The sequence below is a fragment of the Pongo abelii genome, chromosome 10, assembly GCF_028885655.2.
Source record: "Pongo abelii isolate AG06213 chromosome 10, NHGRI_mPonAbe1-v2.0_pri, whole genome shotgun sequence".
NCBI lineage: Eukaryota > Metazoa > Chordata > Mammalia > Primates > Hominidae > Pongo > Pongo abelii.
Window position 1 is genome coordinate 1,998,566 of NC_071995.2, and position 23,445 is coordinate 2,022,010.

The 23,445-nt window shown below is 40.0% G+C and overlaps 1 protein-coding gene across 7 annotated transcripts in view; it reads right to left on the reverse strand.

Annotated features, from left to right (window-relative positions):
• DCP1B (decapping mRNA 1B) overlaps positions 1-23,445 on the reverse strand; it is a 68,706-nt gene that overhangs the window by 12,498 nt on the left and 32,763 nt on the right. For all 7 annotated transcript variants that reach the window (XR_008511763.1, XM_054526587.2, XM_054526585.1 and 4 more), the window contains 5 exon segments: positions 19,617-19,683; positions 17,330-17,465; positions 8,387-8,515; positions 5,392-6,243; positions 2,051-2,299 (listed from right to left, as the gene is read on the reverse strand). Coding sequence is in view for 6 of the 7 variants with exons in the window: in XM_054526587.2 (XP_054382562.1) it covers positions 2,051-2,299; positions 5,392-6,243; positions 8,387-8,515; positions 17,330-17,465; positions 19,617-19,683 (1,433 nt within the window). In the remaining variant the exon portion in view is untranslated.

The window sequence follows — 23,445 nt, forward strand, 5'->3', positions numbered from 1 at the left end:
ACAATGTGTCTACTTTGTTTTGGGCATTACTTAGGATTTTACTTGCAATATGCTTCATCAGTACTTCATCAAAGCTAATATAAGTCTTCCCATAAGTTATGGAAAGTTTCTAGCCTTGCCAAGTGGGCAGGAGTAAGACTGGTAATCTCTGGGCTCTTTTGCCTGGCTAAGGAGTGAGAATCACGGTCTAATCAGTGGTTTTCCTCATGTTTTAATTCTAGAGACTTCTCCCTCCCACCCAAATTCTTTACAGTGTTAGTAATTCACCCACACTTCACATTCCCCCTTCATTCCCTCTTGGCACCCCACACAGATTTAGCATCATTCTCACGCAATGAAGAGAGTGATGTTATCCCTCTTTTTCCTGAAAAGTAGTCACAAAGTTCCTCTGCATGAGATTGTGTCCTAACAAGAGGCAGAGACTAAAAACAGACTGCTTGAGTGACTGGGAATATGAGGTGTGGTACACGGGAAGAAGTAAAATGCATGCAGAGAGTGGAGGGAAGGGGAATGTAATTTCTAATCCGCCATGTTCAGCAACTACTTTGGAGTAACAGAATCTCAAGACAATGTGAAGGGAATCAGCCAGAAAACACATGGATCTTTTAAATTCCAACTTAAGAAACTGGCTCAAAGTAAAGAGGTTCACAGATGTCTAATTCCTCATGAGCTTACTATGAATAGCTTTAAAAGGTGGCAAATATTTTTATCCTGATATTTACTGTTGACCTTATTTATCTCTGATTGTTATTATGCTTCTGCTGACTTCTAGCCCCATTCCTTTCATTCTCCCTCAAACATGTTTCCTTCTTTTGTAGTCTTGCTATGTTGCTCAGGCTGGTCTTGAACTCCTGGCCTCAAGCCATGCTCCCACCTGGGCTTCCCGAAGTGCTGGGATTACAGGCGTGAGCAGCCACTGCGCCCGGCCAACATGGAACCTTTTTAAAAATGCTGTACTAATTGAGACTACTGTCTTTTTAAGTAGGATAAGACAAGGGCAGAAGGGCTGGCCTGCTCTCTAAAGGCCATCTGATGCTTAAGCGAAGTACTACACAACTTTTCTTAAAGATTATCTACCAGAAAGACACCTAAATATGTTAACTGGGATGTCTGAAGTCTGTCTGGCTACACATGTTCCACTTCTCAAGGACTGCCATTGATTTCTTGGGTGTGCTTTGCTAGGGCGCCTGTGCTCAATGTTCTCCGGAGGCTGGTCCCTGCTAACATTCATGTGGTGAGCATGGCCCATGGGAGAGTACGTGGGAAGCGGCACTCGGGGGCCAGGCTGGGGGCATCCCAGCCCTGCTTATGTACGAGCTCTGTGCCTCAGACCAGTTGCTCAGCCTCAGTTTCCTTGTCTGTAGAATGGGAAAAATAACAGGGTTGTTGTGTAAGGAGTGAATGAGTTAATATGCTTGTGTGTAGCACTTAAAATAGGGCCCGGCACCAGCTCTGTGGAGCGTTAGCTATTACAGCACTCATTATTATTTCATAATTTCACAGGCAAGTGAGGCTAGCAGCTCACAAGGAGTCCTGTCACTCCATCCCGTCCTAATGAGCAGGTTTCAAAATGACTTGTAAAACATACCTGTAGCAGCCATGGCCATTATTTGCCTCCCTCCCTGTTTTCCACTCGCTCAGTGGCCTGTTCCCCACTCAACAGACGGCCCCTTGCCCAGGACTGCTCCCACCTCTACTTCCCAATGGTGAGTTTTCTGTCTGGGCCCCCAGCACCCAGGGTCCTCTCAGGGACTGCTTAATCCCCAGCATATGCTTCCTTCTCTTCTGACAGGTGATAGCTTGGAGGCCTTAGACAGTCCTTCAAATTACAAAATCCTTGAAGAGCTGAGACACCCAAAGCCACACTTGGTATTATAAATAACACCTAGCTAACTGAGCACAGAAGCCGCTGGGGTCAGGATGAGTTGTTACACGCACCTGTTATTCTCACGGAAGCTAAGCAGGCCTTGGCTGAGTCTTTATCTCATAGTTGCAGCCAGGAGGCCAACAGGCGTGGTCAGGTGCAAAGGGAGACGACATGCCCACTTACCTGAATGAGGTACAGCAGTGCCTCCTGGAGCTGGAGCTTGGTGAGTGGGCTGCTGGTGATCATGGAGGGCTCCGGGCTCTGTATAGGCAGGAGGAGGCTGGTGGCAGCAGCAGGTGGCTCCTGGCCTCCCACAGGCAAGAGGCCGCTCTCCCTTTCCTTTGGTGGGACAGAGGTGGGTTGTGCGAACACCATGGGGGACATGAGCAGAGAAGGAGCTGCTGTAGCAGGTATGCGCTGAGGTGAGATGACCTGCTCACAGCAAATACACACAGAGAGCGGGGTTCAGGAGCAGCTCATGGCATGACAGCTTGCAGTGGCAGATATGGGTGGTCTAAGCATTCCCTGTCCACAGCTTCCCCAGCTGAGAAAAGTTTATGGGAAACTGATTCTTGCTCCACTACTCCATGCACCTTCCTTCAGCATCACTGAGCAGCTCTGGTACCGTCTGCTGTGGTGACTATCGTTCCCACTGCATATGAAGCTTGGCCTCTGGGTGATAGCTTATTTTTCAGGCTACTGGTATTTGGCAAGTGCATTTAGGACTACTGACCTTTTCCTTAGACCTGGCTGTCCATGACCCTGACCTAAAGGTCTCACAACCTATGTGAGTTGCCACCCTTGTTAGGGGCCTACCCATTTCCCCTCCTGATCCCAGAGCACAGGAGGTGCTGTGAGAGCAATTCCCCACCCCTCCTGCAGCCTCACTCACTTCTCAGTGGGAGGGAGAGTGATGTGTGGGTCCACCCCTTCTGCGTCCTTCCCTGGCAGGATCTGCCTGCCTGCAGAGAGCCCTCATCTTCAGCTTCCGCAGCTGATGTGTTTGGGCTGACCTGGGCTGCCTGTTGCTCAGCCCTGCCAGAGCCTGTCTATTGAGTCTAACTCCCTTGGCAAACAGACCTGAAACCAAGTTTTCTAACAGCCCTTTCAGTTATGCAAGCGACATTTTGATCCTTATCTGACTGACTCCTACAGCTATCATTTGCTTCTAACTCAGGGAAGAAAAAGAATGTTATTTATCAGCCTCCAAACTCCCCAAAAGAACTCCTAAGAGGGAGGCATGGAGGCCAGCAAGCTAGAAGTTGCTGTAATTTTATAATCAATCCCTTAGCGTCTCTTTGAGCAAAAGTTGGCCTAGAGGAAGGCAGGCTGTTTCTTTTAACTTGTCCCTACATGACATTTCAAGGAGCGGTGCTGAGCAGTGATGCTCCCGGAGGAGGAGTCAAGCATTCTGAGCACAGCGTGGGCTGCTGAAATGCTTGCCTTTCTCACTCGGCTCTTGATATTTGTGAGCACTGAAAAGTCAAAGGAGTTGTACATCAGAAATTTAAGTCAGACTAAATTCATCCCATGCTTCTAATTCCAAATCATCAAAGAGGAAAAAAGCAGACATTTTTAAAAGAGGGACAATAACACTGAAATGAGGGGGAGTGGGAGTTATAAATATTGTTTCTATAGCAGTCGGTACTCAGATTTGGGATGTTAATAATAAATGAGAACACTTTGACTCAGGGGCTCACAAAGACTTTTGGTACATGCCTAAGATCTTTGTTTTCAAAAAACTGAATTTTTTTGTTTTGAGACAAGGTCTCACTCTACTGTCCAGGCTGGAGTGCAGTGGTGCGAACATGGCTGACTGCAGCCTCAACCTCTTGGGCTCAAGCAATCTTCCCACTTCAGTCTCCCAAGTAGCTGGAACCACAGTGGCGTGCCACCATACCCGGCTAATTAAAAACAAAAAATTCTTGTAGAGACAGGGTCTCATTATGTTGCCCAGGCTGGTCTGAAACTTCAGGGTTCAAGCGATTCTCCCGTCTTAACCTCCCAAAGTGCTGGGATTACAGGCACGAGTCACCATGCCCAGCCAAAAGTGAAAGATTTTTGAGAAACTGTTATAAGTTACATAACAGGCCAGATGCAGTGGCTCACGACTATCATCCCAGCACTTTGGAAGCCCGAGGTGGGTGGATCACCTGAGGTCAGGAGTTCAAGACCAGCCTGGCCAACATGGTAACACTCCGTCTCTACTAAAAAAATACAAAAAATTAGCCGGGTGTGGTGGCAGATGACTGTAATCCCTGCTACTCGGGAGGCTGAGGCAGCAGAATCACTTGAACCCGGGACGTGGAGGTTGTAGTGAGCCGAGATCGCACCATTGTACTCCAGCCTGGGCGACAAGAGTGAAACTCCATCTCAAAAAACAAAGGGCCAGTGATGATATATGTGATACACACGGAGAACTTTCCAATTTTTAAACTCAATGTACTTTCAATGAATGTGTTCCAATCCAAAGGGAAAACAATTCAGTGTCAGATCTCCAGATGTTACCCACACGCAGATGATCAATAGCTTGTGGTTTCCTCACTGTCCCAAGTCAGTGATGGACATGGAGAAGCATCTTCCCTAAAGGAGAGAATCTTTCTAAATCTTTCTAAAAACTGTCATATTTTCCCTCTCTGGCAGTTTGTGTGGGGGTGGAGGTGGGTGGCACGCAAACCTCTCCTGGTCTACAGTAGGCTATACTGACGATACAGAGAAAGACAAAAACTGGCTGCACCTTTCAGGAGGAAATAGGCTGTTTTTTGTTTATTTCAAGAACCTACAGCATGGGCTGTGGGTAAGGAGTCTGTTTTCTTCATCATTATGTACCCACATGTAGACAATGCCTGACATGTAGTAAGTGCTCAAAAATATTTACTAAATAAGTGAATAAACAATAATTTACTGTGGACTGAAAAACAAGAGGAGGTCAGATGCTTGGCATTCCAGAGTGATTTCAAGGCAGACCATACTAAGTTCCTACAGTCAAAAATTACGGTTTTCTCCCATGTCTGTGTTGGTCTTCAGACCTCCTAATATTATGAAGATTTAACTCTACAAGTAAATGCTCTTGGGTGGGGGGAAGTTCTCAGATTGTTAACCAAAGTGAAGATTCTCCTTCCAGGTAGAAAGTTCAGGCAATCAAGATGCACGGAGGTGGCTTCCGGCATCCTGCTCCAAACAGAAATGTACGTGACACATTGGTCCCTAGAGCACAGAAGTAGACTCTACATTTCACTGCATTACAGTAATACCTTTTTCTTTGTCTGTCTTTTTTTTTCTTAACAGACTGGGTCTCGCTCTGTCACCCAGGCTGGAGTGCAGTGGCATGATCATGGCTCACTGTAACCTCCGCCTCTTGAGCTCAAGGGATCCTCCCACCTCAGCCTCCCCAGTAGCTGGGGCTATAGGCGTGTGATACCAAGCCTGGCAAGGTTTTTTTTTGTTTGTTTGTTTTTTTTGGTAGGGACAGGGTCTTGCTATGCTGCCCAGGCTGTTTTATTTTGCCCCTGGTACATATTTACCTGGAAAAGAGGAGTCTGCTGTTCTGTGCTGGATGTCTTGTTGATCCAGGATTCCAAGGGTTTCCCTGTTCCAGAGCTCTGACTGAACACAGGAAACTTAGCGGCCAAGGCTGGCCGGTTAGAGGCATGCAGCTGCTGCTCCTGCTGCACAATCTGAAGCTTCTTCAGTAACTCTTGAGGGGAGATCACTCCAGAACTGCCAGTCTGATTACCAGAGATGGGGAGTGTTTGTCTTGGGAGTGTGGACTGTTCTCTTCCATGAGCCTGAGGTGGAAGGGAGCCATTGAAATAGGCCTGTGGTGGCTGAGCCAGACCCTTTCCTGGAGCCTGAGGGGTGACAGAAGTGGGAGCTCTGCTGCGGTTCAGGGCAGCTGAGCTGGCAGGTGCTGGTGTACTAGGGTCACACTTGTTTGCTGCCCCTGGGGTACTCTGAAGTTTCTCGAACAGGTTCTGAGTTCTGGAAGCATTTTGTACACCACGAGAAGTCCCAATGTTGTGAGGAGACCCTGGCCGGACAGGTCCTGTAAAAAATTCTCCCGCAGAATGGGTACTGCCATTTTCACAAGGCCGGTTTTCAGGCAGCTCTGACAATGGGTGGAGGTCTGCGCTCCTGACCATGAGTTTCTGAATGGCTGGACAGAGCTGCTTCTCAATGGGGGGTGAGTGTCTTCTGGGTTCCTCATAGGACAGGGAGCGCACAACCCCCTGCCTGATTGGAAGTTTCTCTTGCTGCTGCTGCTGCTGCTGCTGGTGGAGAGTCTGCGGAGGCTCCACAGTTTCCTGACATGTAGCTTTGTCTTGCTTCCCAAACAGAGCTGTCAAGGATAAGTGTTGGGGTTCAGGGTCTAAGGTCTGGAAAAAATAAAGATATCTGACATAAGTCTACAAACAATTTGGTTATATGAGGAAGTGCTATGAAATATAACTTATCTGATGACTTATTCTATTTACAAAGGATTGTTTAGAGAGAATGAAAAATAATAATAAACTTGAAAAATGAGATCCCCTTTTTAATGTCAGAAATTTTCACAGCATGCTCCCCTTGCACCCCCAAAACAGTTATTATATTTTAGTATCTGTTGACTGATAAAACAGGTATAAGATCTTCAAGGGCCTGGGGTTTCACAGATTGGGAACCACCTTGGTAGGAAATTATACGCACTAAAAAAATAAACAATCTCTTCAATAGGAAGCCCATCTAAGCCTGCAGAGTAATATGAGAATACAAAGGAATATAAGCATTTCAGAATTTCTAGTAGTTTTTCACAGAATTATGGAAATCTAGGGCTGGAAAGTAACGGAAGACTTTTAATCTAACTTGATCCTTTCAAATATATACTGGTAGAATTTAAAAAGTCCTTGGATACATAAAATCTACCTTGGCGCAGCCAGTTACAAAGCTACTTCCTTCCTGCTCTTTACTTCTGTTGCTTTCTGCATTGTTGCACTGAGAAAACACGAGGCCAGGCACAGTGGCTCATGCCTGTAATTCCTGCACTTTGGGAGGCCAAGGCAGGCAGACTGCTTGAGCTAAGGAGTTCAAGACCAGCCTGGGCAACATGGCAAAACCCCATCTCTACAAAAAATACAGAAATTGCCAGATGTGGCAGCACACGCCTGTAGTCCCAGCTACTTGGGAGGCTGAGGTGGGAGGATCGCTTGAGCCCAGGAGACACAAGTTGCAGTGAGCTGAGGTGGTGCCACTGCACTCCAGCCCAGGTAACAGGAATGAAACCTGTCTCAAAAAAAAAAAGAGGAAAGAAAAAAAAACAAGAGCTTCATTTTAAAGTCAACATATTCAGGTCTCGCTATTAAAATATAATAAAAACTTTCCATAAAACAAGCAACAAAAAGAAAGCTAAAAAATTAGAAAAGACTTCTTTTCTTTAAAAATTCAATATAAGATTTTCATTACTAGTCTTATGTCTTTTGGCTCCATGTTCATTTTCAAAACTGATTTAAACTAATTCCTTTAAGAAAATCTTTTTAATTAGTCATAGTCGTGATCAAATGACACAACAATGTTATATTTACAATCATTAATGGGACCTACAGATTGACAATTTTTGTCATTGCTGTACTATTCTGAAGTATATATATATATACTAATACAAAAGCTGCTGTAGTATTTCTAATTTAGATTGCAAATACAGTGACAAGTCATCATGTCTAAAGAGGAATTTTATACCACTCCTTTGGACTCTGAGCTCTCTGCAGCAGCTACCCCAGTCTATCGTGCTAGCACTGCGTCTGGCACAGAGGAGGTGCTCAGAAGTGTTCAAATCAATTTTGTTTCCTTAGTGGTTGTTCTCCCAGGTAGCCTTGGGAAACCACCCACCCCAGAAGAATATGGACTCAATGGGTAATGTTTCTGTCATCTCTGACAATGTTATTAGTTTTCTAGGGTGCTTTTTTGTTTGTTTTTGTTTTCTGAGACATGCTTTCTTGCCCAGGCTGGAGTGCAGTGGCACATTCCATAGCTCACTGTTGCCTCAAACTCCTAAGCTCAAGGGATCCTCCCGCCTCAGCCTCCAGAGCAGCTAGCACTATAGGTGCACGCCATCATGCCTGGCTAATTTTCTTGTAGAGATGGAGTCTCACTATGTTGCCGAGGCTGCTCTCAAACTTCTGGCCTCAAGTGATCCTCTCGCCTCAAGTGATCCTCTTGCCTCGGCCTCCCAAAGTGCTGGGATTACAGGCTTGAGCCACTGTGCTGGCTTGTTGTTTTTTAAAAAATACATTATCTTTTAAGGAGTTCAAGTTCACAAGAGATTAGCACAGAATGTGGTATATGCCAAAAGTAAAAACTTTAACCCTCTTCTAGGAAGAGTAAGTTATTAATAATGAAAAAATCTGTATTTTGAAATCCCACTTTCTTGGGTTTACCTGAAAGCATTCTTCAACAACACCAGGCCCTCCCCTGACTATATTCTGGGTCAAAGTTATTTAAGAATTCTAGAGACACACTGAATATGACAAGCAGAGGACTCCGTACCTGGTTGGGCTGAGGTATACGCTGTTGCTGGTTTTCACTGGGTTTCACTGGAATTGGTTTGATGAGATTTGGATTGTCATAGATGGCAGAGGAACTGGTTATCTTTTTTGGCTCAGAACAGGTTTTACACTGAAATAGAAAAAAAAAATCACCTCATTTTTGGCTTAGAAAAGCTTTAGTCTTCTTAAAAGACTACCTTTTTACTTCTTATCTAATTGGTAGATGGCTGTGTTTTTGATAGATTTTCATGCACAAAGGAAAATCCCTTAAATTTCTCTAAGAGCTATGTTTGAGTATAAATCAAGTTCAAATTTAATTTTTCTTAGTTGGACAATTCAGTGCTCTAAATATTACTAACAACACCAGCCTCCAGGACCAGGGGTTCTTAAGACATCTGTATAATTGAAAGGCTCTGTGCTTAATATATTGACTATACATTTAAATATATATAGTCTAATGCCTTTCAATGATAAACAAATATAGAAACCATTCCTTAAATAACATGTCTGGACAATTTAAGCAGTTGTCTTAAAATTGGAGAGTAGTTGAGTACATTTCATCAAAGCAACTAAACCTTCTTTGGTCTACAAACCAAAAAGCTGACTCAAACCACTGATTTAAAAATTACTAACATCATCTTTATTTAATAAGTGACTTCTTGCATAAACAGAGTAATTCAAATCTGAGCGTTCTGAGCTACTTACTACAAATTAGAATTTTGTAGAGAAAGAGACAAGAGACAAATCTCATCATTTCCAACACTGACTCATTATCATACATTAATCTAACCAACCATGCAATTGCTAACACAGTAGGATTCATAACAAAAAGAGCATGGCAATGATACTGGTGTCTAGTTTGCTAAAGCACTAAATAAAACAATATAAAATGCTGCTTTCTGTACTACAGACTCTGAAGCATCATTAGTTTCCACTGTACAGCCAAGGCCTCAGGCCCCAAAATATTCCACACCTGACATGAAATGAAATATAAACACAATCTTGTCCCTCAGGAACCCAACATTCCCAATGTGTTTTACAGTTATCAATGTGTATTTTCTAATCCAACGATCTAGGGGTATGGCATCTATTACCACTGTATGCACTGTATGTGAGGTTAACCATACAAAAGATTCTTTTCCTCCAGGCATTCTATCAATAATTTGTATATTTAGCACAAGTATTATGTGGGATGCGAAATCACCTTATAAGTCATAAAGTGTTATTTCCAATTCTTCTTAGGTGAATGAGGGTATGGCGGCACGGACCAACTGGCTTGGCTTTCCCAAGTCATGGATAACCAAGATAAGATAAGAATACAGGCTAACATATAATCCCTTACACAATTTTGGCATGAAAAGTCTTGCTATTTAAAAGAACGTGAATGCTTACTTTCTTTGAATGACCCTTTCTGTATTTCTTCTTTTTTTATGTTCAGACACACTGAATTTCCGGCAAAGAAAAGCAGATTTTTTCCCAGCTTCCCTATGCCCATATCCATATGGGCTAAGAGGATGCTTTGTCTGTTGATATGAATAACCCTGATAGCTTTTCCTAGTTAAAATGTTATCTCCAGAAGCTGTTTTCTGTGTCACTACAACCGCCTACCTACAAAGCCTTGCTTTTATGTAACAATTGCTCCCTCTTATCAGAGTGCACAGAATTAATCATCCACCTCAGTAGTTTGTAGCTCATTTTCCAGTTGTTTAATTTTCTGTGATTTTCCCGACCTAAATATCTTTAAAATCCTGGGGGAAAAAACAGTTTTTGAAAAAGCATATAATGGATTCTTCACAGAGAACCTGAGGCATTTCTTTAAAACTTCAAAAACTTCCTCTATTGGATGCTGAGGTTAAAATACAATAAAACCCCAAAAAGTATGTCATATAATCCAGTTTTAATCACACACAAACACATACATACATAAATGTATGTATTTATGCCAAGAGAGATGTCTGAAACAAAATCCAATAAAAGTGTAAAAAGTTTCTATCTTTGGGTTATCGGATTATTGGTGATTTTTCTTTTTATATTCCTTTGAATTTTATCATTCAACAAAAAAAATTTCTATAATTTCATAAATAACTCACAGCTATATCCAGAAAAGAGCCAATAATTCTTGTCTTAAACCACAAAACACAAATAGTCCACTTCTGAATACTCCAAGCCTAACTATGCAGCCTGTAGATCATTTCTGGTCCTGGCTCTTGTTCTTACTAAAATTTGGTTATTTTATTGTTCACTTGCATCTCAACTAGAAACTGAATAGGGCGGAGATAAAAAGAGATGAAATGCAAATTAACATCTTTTCTACTTTAAAGCAGATTCACGGAAAGTTATTTCTCAAAAGAGAATGCACAAAATTTCAGCCAAAATAAGTTTTCAAATTATTTTATTAACCTCCTGTAAACTAGACAGACTTCACTTTACCAATATCATATATACTGATAGCTCGACATTTTCCTACTTCCACTTCTTGGGATGTTCACAAATTTAAGAATTCTAGAGAGACTTAAACATAAGGCCTGAAACTATAAACCTACTGGAAGAAAACAGGAGAAAAGCTCCCTAACATCGATCTGGGCAATGATTTTTTTGATGTGACCCTAAGGATAGGCAACAAAAGCAAAAGAGACAAACGGGATTACATCCAACCAAAAGGATTTTGCACAGCAAAGGAAACAACAGAGTGAAGAGATGACCTATGGAGCGGAGGAAAATACCTGTACACCATACATATGATAAGAGATTAATGTCCAAAATAGATAAGGAACTCAAACAACTCAACAGTAAGAAAAGAAAACAAATGTTCTGATCAAAAAACAGACAAAGGGCCTGAGTGGACATTTTTCAAAAGACATACATGTGGCCAACAGGTATATGAAAAATGCCCGACATCGCTAATTATCAGGGAAATGCAAATTAAAACCACAGTGAAATATCACCTGAAACCTGGTAGAATGTCTACCATCAAAAAGGCAAAACATAACTGGTGGCAAGGATGTACAGAAAAGGAAATCCTTGTATACTGTTGGTGGGAATATTAGTTAGCATAGCTATTATGGAAAATAGCATGTTGGGCCAGGCGCAGTGGTTCACGCCTGTAATCCCAGCACTTTGTGAGGCTGAGGCGGGCGGATCACGAGGTCAGCAGATTGAGACCATCCTGGCTAACACGGTGAAACCCCATCTCTACTAAAAATACAAAAAAATTAGCCAGGCGTGGTGGAGGGCGCCTGTAGTCCCAGCTACTCGGGAGGCTGAGGTAGGAGAATGGCATGAACCCAGGAGGTGGAGCTTGCCGTGAGCCAAGATTGCTCCACTGCACTCCAGCCTGGGCGACAGAGCAAGACTCTGTCTCAAAAAAAAAAAAAAAAAAAAAATTATGTTGGCTCCTCAAAAAATTAGAAATAGAACTACCACATGATCGAAGAATCCCATTTCTGGGTCTATATCCAGGGAAAATGAAATCAGTATGTTGAAGAGATAGCTGTATTCCTGTGTTCACCGCAACATTACAATAGCCAATATATGGAATAAACCTAAGTGTTCATCAATGAATGAATGGATAAAGAAAATGTGGTGTATAAACATAACAGAATACTATTCAGCCTTAAAAAAGAAGGAAGTTCTGTCATTTGCAACAACATGGATGAACTTGGAGGACATTATATTAGGTGAAATAAACCAGGCACAGAAAGGCAAGTACTGCATGATTTCACTCCTACATGAAATCCAGAGAAGCTGAACCCATTGAAGCACAGTAGGCTGGTAGTTGCCAGAGGCTGGGGGTAGGAGGATTTTGGAGATGTTGGTCAAAGGATACAAACTTTCAATTAGACAGGAGGAATAAGTTCAGGAGATTTATTGTACATCATGATGACTACAGTTAGTAGTAATATATTGTATACTGAAAGTTGCTAAAAGAGTAGATTTTAACTATTTTTGCCACACAAAAATGATAAATATGTGAGGTAATACATGTGTTAATTAGCTTGATTTAGGCACCCTATAATATATATGTATATCAAAATATCATGTTGTATACCATAAATACATACAATTTTAATTTTTCATTAAAAATAATTTAAAAAAGAAAACTTCAAAAAAAGTAAGTCTAGCATTGAAAAGCATCTCAGAAGTCTTTTAGTTTAATACTTATCCAACACAAGCCAAATTCTTTTATCACATCACCAATATGTAACCGTTCAATCTCTTCTTGAACACTTTAAGTAACGGAGACTCACTTCCCAACAAGAACTCTGAAGAAAAATTCTGTTTTCCTTCTCTCTCACTACCTTTCCATTTCACCCCCTTTCTTCTGTCTCAGAATCACTTTACTCAGGGTCTCCACATTTTCTGAAATATCTGTGTGTGAGTGCAGAGACAACATGAATGTAAGAAGGCGATGGAATGCTCCTTCCAAACATAAGGCACTGTTAGCTAGCAGGGTGCATGCACACCTAGTTAGGCAGGCCAAAAATAAGGCGATGGAAAAAGAACATCTGAAACAGGCCCTGAAAGCCGGATCATATTTTGATGGGTGAAGAAGGGGTGGGAACAGTATGAGAAAAGGCATGAAAGCACTCTTAGGAAGCAAAATGAGTATTCTGTTTGGCAGAAGTTTCAAATATTTGTAGAGGGTAGTAGGGTTAGAAGAACAATCTGAGGCCATCTTAGGGAAGGCTTGAAGACTCCAAGGGTTCCTGTACTGGGCAATGACAAACCAAGAAAAACGCAGACTAGGAAAGTAGCGTGATCATGCAGGTGTCCTGGTACACTGTATCACAACATCTGGCTGTTAATGGAAGAAGAAATAATTTCCTCTATTATTTATCTCACAGTTGGAGCAACTGACATTACACATATAACAACACATATTTGATTTTTACAGAGAAGCACCTTCTATACACGAATTAAGTGTCTGCACTTCATGTCAACATTATAACAAATCTGTGAGGGCATAAAGATGAACAGAACATTGTTTTAACTTCAACCAGTTTACAGTGTACTGGGAGAAGTTGACTTAATGTAATAAATGAGGAAGAACAAAATAAGTTTTAAATAGTAATAGACTGAGTTCACATGGAAGAATAATTAATTTGACTGAAGAGATCTGGGAAAACTCCATGTAAAAAGTGTCATTTTTACTAAGCCTTAAAGGATATGTAAATTCTGAAGGGTAAATAAAGTAAGGGGAAAAATATTCCAAGACATAGGCACAGTATAAAGTGATGGCCTAAATTAAATCTCCAGAACCGTATATGAGTGCTTCTGGGAGAGACAGAGAATGTGTGTGCTGTTCTTTTACGTGAGGGTCACTCACGTGAGGCCAGAGAGGAGACACAGGAGAGTCTCAGGAAAACAAAGTTTATTATACTCACAGGTCCTGGAGACAAGAGGCATGCCACGCTGCACAGGGCCACATGCGGAAGCCTCAGGGTGTCAGCAGCAAGGGGAAGGCGTAGGCTACAGCGTTTACTGAATTTCCTCAAGAAAGGCAAGGCAGGGCATGGTAAACAGGTTAAGATTGGCCAGTTTGAATAACTCCAGCAGGCTCTAAACTGTATGAGTGGTCCCCAGTTGCTGGGTACCTGGCCCTGGGATGATTAAGGCAGAGGAATATTGTACAGGCCAGAGATGAGGAGATATGTATGGCTCAGGATTGGTTAGTGTGCATATTAAAGGCATGCTCCTGGCTAAGCCCTTTGCTATCTCTGAAAACTGGCTGGTCATAGGAGGGGCAGTCTCCCCAGCCAGAAAGGATTTTAAGATGTCAAAACATTATAACATATAGAAGATAAAAAACAGAAACAATACAAGGTATGTGTGTGTTGAGAGGAGGGAGGGAAAGAAAGGAAAATAATTTTGTTCAATATTTGTATTTATTATTTATTTACCATTGTTACACTGTCTTCACAGAACATTAAGTTCCTAGAGGGCAGAAATGTCACCTTTTGAAGATTAATCTTTAGTGTGCATAATATAGTATAATTAATAAAGTATAACTAATTATTCAACTAGTTGCCAAGTCATCATAATATATTTTTTAATGACTTTTGAAGAATTAAAAAAACACAAAATGAATACAGAAATAGTTGTTACTGTCTGAAGCTGAGATTAAGGCATCTCTGTCCAGGCCATACAATAGAAGGATAATTAAACTGTGGCTCATTCACATTCATATTCCTTCCTTCATTCAATAGCCATTATTTAACACTCATCATATGCTAAGCACTTTGAAGACAATAAGGGATATAAAAGTGAATAAAGGATGTTCTTTGTACTCAAGAAGCTCACAGTCAAGGCAAAGGCATGTTAAAGAAACTTGTCGAACTGCCTATATGTGCCACTTCATTCAGGATTTTTCTGATTGCTTCCCCATAGCATCATTTAATTTGTTTTTCTACCTGGTCTCCCCTCACTCCCCACCCACTTTCACTTTCTGTAAACTAAAAAGAGCTCAAGGCTTAATGAGATTCAGGATCAACTCTTTGGGCAAGAATATTTCAAGATGGTGCTGTACATTTGACATCTTATCACATTAGGAAGCCAGAGAATCTGGTTATCTAACTTTTAATGATGATAATCAGTGGGGTTCAGGAGGAGGCAGCCTGATCCTTCCACTGTCAAGTTTCTATCAACCTTTCCCATAACATTAATATTACTGATGATCACTGCCTGAGTCAATTAATTTAAGCAGAGTGTCTTTAAGTTCTATTATTCCCTCCACATGTACTAGCTGGAATTCTCTGGTAGAGAAGAGCTCTCCCTCATTGACCAGGGATGTTTGATTACTCTGAGATAGAGTCCCTTTAGGGCAGGCAGGATAAAAGCTTAATTCATTCCCATTAATTGTCAATTTTCAGAGGAAGGAGTTGGTGCCTTAGCACCTTCAAATGGATAACTAATAATTATTTTGCTTCGTTTTATATGTTTGGTTTGCTTGTTCTCTTTCTCATTACCATGAACTCATAGATTTTTATACGTTCAATATGTTTTAATTCATTGTAGTCATTCCTGTTGATGTTAAATTTGATGCTCTGGTCAGTGTCCTTGAAGCTGATTTCTGTGCCCTTTCACATGACCCTATTGGTTTTACTATTCCAGACCCGGAATCAGAAATTTCTTTGAAGAGCCCTGACACCTTTTGGAAGGAAGTAATATTTAGAAATAACAATCTGGGTGATATAGATGCTTACTGCTACTGAGTTAGTAACTTTTATTTTTATGTCCTTTCAGGGCAAGAGTGAGAAACTCTATTTTTTGTGTCTATACCTAAGAAACAAAACATGAACTAATTCTGATATTTCCACTCAATCTTACATAGTTTTAACTTATTAGATTTGATTTTTTTCCCCTTACACTAAGGTTTTGGTTCCAACCACGTTTATCTAATTTCGTATTTATTATATCCACAACAGTAGAAAAATTACAATGCCAACAGTAGAAAAATTAAAATGCCAACATTACTACAAACAATAAAACCAATGAATGAAGTTTATAATTTCTTGCAATTCTTTTTGTCCTTAAAATATAACCCACTAAGAGTGTTCAGTTCAAGCAGCGGGTTTTGAAGTCACTTTAATTTTTTTCTAAGTAATTATGTGACAATATGATATTCAATTACATACATTTATTTCAGCTAGTTTCCAAATTCTATAATTTTTAAAAAATTTTATTTTTTGCCCATTTTTCTAGTGTTAATCTTGTACTTCTTAATTTTTAGGAGCTCTTCATAAAATAACCTTCCTGTTATTCTGGTGTAAACAATTTTTTTCTCAGTTGTTTTTGTATCTTTCTATTTGCTTGTGTTGTATTTAAACCTTGTAAAATGTTTTTTATTTTTATGTAGTTTAATTAATTGCTTTTGGGTTTTAAGGCATAATTGAAAGATTTCTCTTTTCCTAGATTATAAAGAAATCCATACAGATTTTCTTCTGGTACTTGAATCATTATATTTTTACATTTAAATTTCTAATACATTTGGAATTTATCCTGGTGTACGCTGTAAGGTACAGACTCAATTTTGTATTTTTAAAAATGGCTACCAGTTGCCCCAACAACATTTATTTAGGAATTCACTCAAATAGCTGACTTGAGATTATCATCTTTATCATATCCTAGATTTCATATACAATTGGATTTAATCCTAGACTTAGAATCTTAAATCTGTCCCATTGGTCTATCGGGCTGTTAGGTATCAACACCATCAACACCATACTGTTTGAAATGTTTAGACTTCAATGTTTTAAAATCAGGGAGAGCTCGCTCCATCCTCCCACTCATCTCCCCGATCTCCAACCCCTACTAATATCACTCTTCTTTGCCAGGATTTTCCCAGCTATTCTTTCTTGCATATTTCTTCCCATGAGCCTTACACTCAACTTGTCTAGATCAGAGAGTAAGGGAGAAGTGGGGAGGGGAGGGGAAAAGAAACCAGTGGTATTTATTTAGCGATCACCTTAAATGTAGAGATTTTTTTCTAAGAGCTTTATGTTGAACCTTCTTATCCAACAACAGGGCGTATATTTCCATTTGTTCAAGTCTATTTTTATGCCTTTCAGGAGTTTTTAAACATTTTCTGTATATAGGTTTTGCCCATTTCTCGTGAATTTTATTGCAAACAATTTTATATTCATTTGTTGCTACTGTAAATTGGGGTCTTGCAGTAAGTCTACAAGACTTACTACAAGTTGTATATATGAAGGCTATTGTATATATGAAGGCTACTGATTTTTCAGGCTATTTTTTAATCCACTTAAAGGCAAACAGTTTTCTTTAGCTTATAAAAAATCTATATTACAAATAAAGATTTTTTATTTATAATATAATTTTGTTTGGTGTAAGGAACAGCACCCACAGCACCTAGTCTTGCTAAACAAGAATATTCCCACTGCGGAACTGAAGTGTGTATGTATCACAAGGAAGGGCAAACACTCACCTTTGTGTATTCGTCTTTGGCCTTGATGAGCATTCGTAAAATATCTACTTCTTTGCCCTCTCCTGAATTGAGGATCATTGGGGAAATTCCTGCTCCAGTTCCCTGATGGGCTTTCAACTGTTCATACTGAGTTAGGCTAGAAAAACAGAGGGGAAAATCCACACAAGAAAAACCAATTCAACACAAACAATGTTTAAAACCATCCCAATTCTCACCTAGTTGTTTTCATCCTGTTACAACCATATTAGAAATAAGCTTGCTTAGGAATTTAAAGGAGAAAAATGAGAGTTGAGGTCCTGAATTCACTGACTACACAGATGAATCTAGGGTAGGGGTCAGCAAACCTGCGGGCCAAGTCCAGCCCACCACCTGTCTTTGTAAAGAAAGTCACAAACACAGCCAAGCTCAACACAGCCATGCTCTTTTGTTTACGTGTTGTTTATGGCTGCTTTTGCGTTACAAGGGCAGAATTCTATAGCTGGAACAGAAATCCTATGGACTGCAAAGCCTAAAATACTCACTCTCTGGTCCCTTTGAGAAGAGTTTGCCAACTCCTCACACAGTGCATTCTAAAGGATGCTCTCATTAGTTGCTAAGGAAACCCAATTTAGAGTTCTGAAATACTAAGGAAAGAACCCCCTACTTTACAGACTGCCTTGAAGTCAAGGCAAGGTTGATTCTGGCAACTCAAATCCTATAGCTCTCTGGCAGTTTCAAAACATGGTAAAGATTCCATTCTAACTTGGAGAAGAGGGGCCATTTAAAAAACCACTTAGAGCAACAAGGAGTTCTTCTGTTGCCTGGAAAACAATACAGAAGAGAGACCAGATTGCTCCTATATGCTGCTAGGTGATGTTGAGGAAAATATACTTTCCCTTTATGTGCCGTGACTTTCAGCTCACATTCTTACTATTGCCATGAAGTTTATGGTAACAAAGATCTGAGTACTTACTGAGAGACTTAATTCTAACTGGGGAGGGGGTCTGAATCCGCACAAATCAGCTGCTTATTGCTAGTAAATAATCAATTTCCTGCCCGAGCTGTTAGGTAATTACTGCAGAATGCTGACAATTTTAACATGGCCTCTTGGCTAAGCTACAGGGTATTTTTTAATCTGTATGAAATCCTATTATTATTATCCACTGCACAATTTACAGTAACACGAATGTTCTAGGAACTAGTTGTTATGGTGGTAATACCAGTCTGAATACACTTAATCACCATCTGCACCTTGAACTAGTTACCTAAAATTAGCTATCTCTCGCTAGACTTTCAGGAATCTATCTCATTTCTTAAAAGGTGCTCCCTGTTTTTCATTTCCGTGAGGTCACTTTCTAGTCATTTCATTGCCCCAGGATTTAAAAGTGAGGATTGATTCTTTTGCACACAGAGCTACAGTGTCATACCCATGTGGCAGCAGCCATCCTATGTGCTTGGCTGAGTCCAGTCCCAGGCTGTGACACAGCACGTGCAGGAAACTCATCTCACTCTGAGGCTCTTCCCATCCCCATAAATGGCAGGGAAATAACTGCCTCACAGTGAGCAGCCCTGGGCTCAAAAACTGATCAGTCAACCAATTGCAGAGCAGAGAGCAAGCCCTCCTCTTTCAATGCAATCAGGGAAGCCAAGAGTGGGAAAGTCAGACAGCAATTTTAAAGTTGCCCAAAATGCAGAATGGGACAAATCACAAGGTATCATAAGATTAAAAGAAAGAGACCAGTAACAAGGAAGAGAGACACAGTCGACTGATCACTAAGCTAATAGTAACTCAGCAATTTCTAAAGAGACAGAAAATAAAGACTACCTTAACTCAGTGTCTGAGACATGGGAGGAAATTCTGAGCTCCCACAAACATGTATACACAGTTAAAGGAAAGCATTTGGGGGAGGAAGGAAATGAAAGATTTTACAGAATCTGGAGCAGACTTTTAGGATGGCTCTGAATGTTCTTTTTACCAACAGGCATATTGATAACTTTTCAAAGCAAAAAATTGCTAATTTACAAATGAAAATATTAAAGAAAATTGCCATCTGGAACAATTCATATATATTTCATACACATGAAAAAATGAGTCATTCTAGATGATAAATATTATGTAGTGAAAACGCGGCAAGTTGTTCTTACGTCTATTTTTCATTTATTAATTAATACTAAATGTCTGCCTAACCACTGTGAAAAGGACTGCTGTGGGAGATATATTCTGTTAAGACTGAGTAGAGTTACATACACTTAGAAATACAAACAAAAGCACCAGGTCCTGAAAAATATTTAGCCTTTTAGTACTTACTTTTTCATAAGCTCTGCAATTCTTTGGCATTCTTCCTTATCATAAAACCAAATTCCATAGATGGACACTGCAAAAAACACATCAAACAAATTATGAGCGTCTTCAAAACTACAAAATAGAAAAAAATCTCCTTTCCATCTTAAACACATAATAATCTATGTGTTAAATTGATTTATTCAATAATTATTGAATAAATAAAAGCAATCATTGGGGTTAAAGCTTAAAAATACAGCATCGAGCCAGGCACAGTGGCTCACGCTTGTAATCCCAGTACTTTGGGATCACCTGAGGTCAGGCGTTCAAGACCAGCCTGGCCAACATGGTGAAACCCCATCTCTACTAAAAATACAAAAAAAATTAGCCAGGCCTGGTGGCGGGCGCCCATAATCCCAGCTACTCGGGATGCAGAGGCAGGAGAATCGCTTGAACCTGGGAGGTGGAGGTTGCTGTGAGCCAAGATCGCGCCATTGGACTCCAGCCTGGATGAAAAGAGCGAAACTCTGTCTCAAAAAAAAAAAAAAAAGCATCAAAATTTAAGTCCACAGAGAAATCTGTGGTGGTTTTGTGCAAAGACACGCACCCACACATATCGAATAAACTGTGTTCTGCTTAAAAATATAGCACCTGAACACAATAGGCATTTGGTAAAATCTTCTTAAGCAAATGAATACAGATTGAAAATGAAATCACAATTTCTAAACTTCCTGGCTTCGAGATATCATTGTTTCTACACTCCATTTGCACATTTCATAAACACATTTCATCTTTATTTTTAAATATTCAGAAACCTGATACTCAAATTATGCCTAGAAGCCTCCCTCCCCTTCTCCTTCTCTCAGGAACATGTTAACTGAGAAATTGGCTTTGTAAGCTGTAAGTTAGGGATAGGCTACTGGAAAAAATAAAATTTAATAATAAATCTCTGGCTTCAAAATGGTACAGAAAATTTACAACTGCTGAAAGATTAGATATGACTATGATTTCATCATTTAGTAATGAAAGAAACTGTGACATAATATACCTGCTATTGATTCATTCAATAATGTTCAAATAAGTTGTACACTTTAGTATGTGCCTATCTATATCATTTTTATAGCAAAGGCTGAAACAGCTCCAAAAGATATTTATAAATATCTAGTTGAGGATCTGATGGCATTAATCATCTAAGTAATGCATTAACTACATACACATTTAAAAAATCTTCACTGAAAATAGCAACAATGTTATGATAGGGCAATGAAAATCAACAAAACATGTTTTTAAAAGGGAAAAAAGACTTTAAATTCAAACTTTCCAAACACGTAATTATATTAATAGTATTTTGCTGTTAAAACAGCTGTGATATTCTAACTGCATCTTTTTTTCCCCTCTTACCTGACCAATGTCTGGGCATGGCATTTCTGCTTCTTGTCAGTAATGATTCAGACATCAAAAGGTACAAGAAATGTCTTTATAGTGCTATTTTAAGCAGGTATCTTAAAGAGGAACCTATGACTCTGAATTACTAACTTGCCAAAAGGTGGCAACAGGGCTTTAAACTTCGGTTTTGCAATGATCAGTGTACCAGAAATCTCTTATCTTACCTACCTGCATGTGAAGTGGGGGGAAGTAGGGGAAAAAATTCCAGCTTTTCCTTGAACAGGACCATTTTACTCTCTTAGATGGAAATATGTACACATTTTCCTCCTTGGTACACTGACTTTTTTTTTTTTTTTTTTTAAGAACATCTGAGTTCTGAAGCCCATGTGCTATGAGAGCTTTTACATCAAAACAAAATTCTTTCATCTCAAGATCATTGAATGTGTATCTTGAAACTTCATATTCAAGGTTGCTTCCAGTCCATCAACAATAATTCCCTACACAGATTCCTACACTAACCTGCCTACCTTCACATTCTTGAAGTCAAAGCAGATGGGATCACCGACGTTCCACCACTTAATAAATCTGAATATGTTTGTGTGTCTTGGTGACTTTAACCTTAGTTACAGAACTAGGAGCCTGGCCTGTTTTTTTGGTTATAGTGTAAGTTTTCTTTCCTTGAAGACTGACTTTTCCAAAACTATCAAAGGAGAAAGGTGGCAGTAAGGGAGAAAAACAGAGCATAACTCAGAAACACGAGGCCCAATGGCAGAGGAAAAAGCGGCCACTGTTGTCTCATGAATAGGCTCTATTAGTAAGAATATTCTGGGTATCTTTTGTTTGATGTTACACATTTGTGGCATTTGACATAAGGAATTAGGCTTTCGTAAGGGTGGGATGCCAAGAAAACTGGTGATACAAATAGAAGAGCAGTTTGGCATTGTCATCACCACGAGATAACTGAAATGCAGATTTAGGGAGGGAAAATGCTACGGAACATCTTTCAAATGTCAAAGCAAAAGGAAGGAAAGATTGAGTTTGCAGCAATTATTTAAGACATTGTGAAGACTTCTTTAGGACCCAACCATTTATCTCCAAAGCAAAATGGCTTTAAAAATTAAAATGAGATCATTTTGAGATAACTCTTTTGATCCCAGTTTAGTCTGGACAGAAAATCTAAATAGCCAAGGGGGAAAAAAAAACATTAACCAAGAGTTCCGGCTACCGAAAAGTGGCACCAAGATAAAATGCAGAACTGGGCCTAACTTTCTTCTCCCTAAAATAGTTTTGCAACTTGAGCTGCATTCCCCTGGGACAGAGGCTGTGAATTCCATGGAAGTACGCATTCCAAGTTTCCTGCCTCTTAGCCCTAAGGTCTACCAACCCCTGGACAAACCTATCACTCTTCCACACAAGAGGGTCTATCAAAGCAGTCTGTGGAGTTATATAAAAACCAGAGATCATCATGCCTTAGGGTGATGAGCTGACAGGCTGACAGAAACCATGAAGTTCACATTTCAATCCAAGTTTTCCCGTAAAGCCAATGGGTGAGAGGCCCATCCCTACATAGGCAGGGAGCAGAGCAGGGAAGACGAAAATACAAGGTTGAAAAGAATCAAGCAAGAAGGTGTTTTGTTTTGTTTTATTTTTTAGAATTCTAAAACTTAAAAGTAATTTTACTGTAACTTAAACTTGCAGCGATATGATATGGCCGTGTGAACTTTTGTGGCACTGAAATGTTACTGCAGGAATGGCTTCTGGGTTTTAAAAAATTACAAGAGATCATGAGCAGGATAATTATTTAGCTTTAAAAATCAACCAATTAATATACATCTGGAAATTCACAATGCTTCGAGCCTTTGTTCAGCCTGGTACGCCTGCATACCAGCCGCTTCCCAGCCACCTGTCTGCCGACACGGAGGTCAAGTTTAAGGGTACTTTGGTGCATGAAGCTCAACTCAACTATTTCTACATCTCTCCTGGAGGTAAGAAACCCTAAAGCGAAATAAAGAGTAGGAAGAACATGTTGAAATTTACTCTAAATATCCTAATGATACCTAGAATGTGATTTCCTCACTCTAAGAACTCATCTCTCCATATTTAATCAGGATTTACCACACACCGTTGTAAAATTTTGCCTGTAACTGCACTATCCTGGTTTATGCCGTTCTTTGGAAATTCTCAATTGAAAAAAAGTGATGTTTGAGGCAACAGGCAATGCAATACTGCCTTTACATAATAAAACACCGATCTTTTACTTTCCTTTTAACTCTGTCAGAAAGATCAAGGAGATCAAAATTTCCATATTAGACTTCATGTCTGGATTTTGTAGGTCCACAAAGACAAGGCAGAGAGCAAGCTGATTATATTCAATAGTGGTATTTTCTTTTTAAATTTCTTCAGTGGAAAAATCAAAAGCTGGTCAAATTGTAAGAGGTTAGTTAAGGGGCCATTAAAGGCAGTGTCAGCG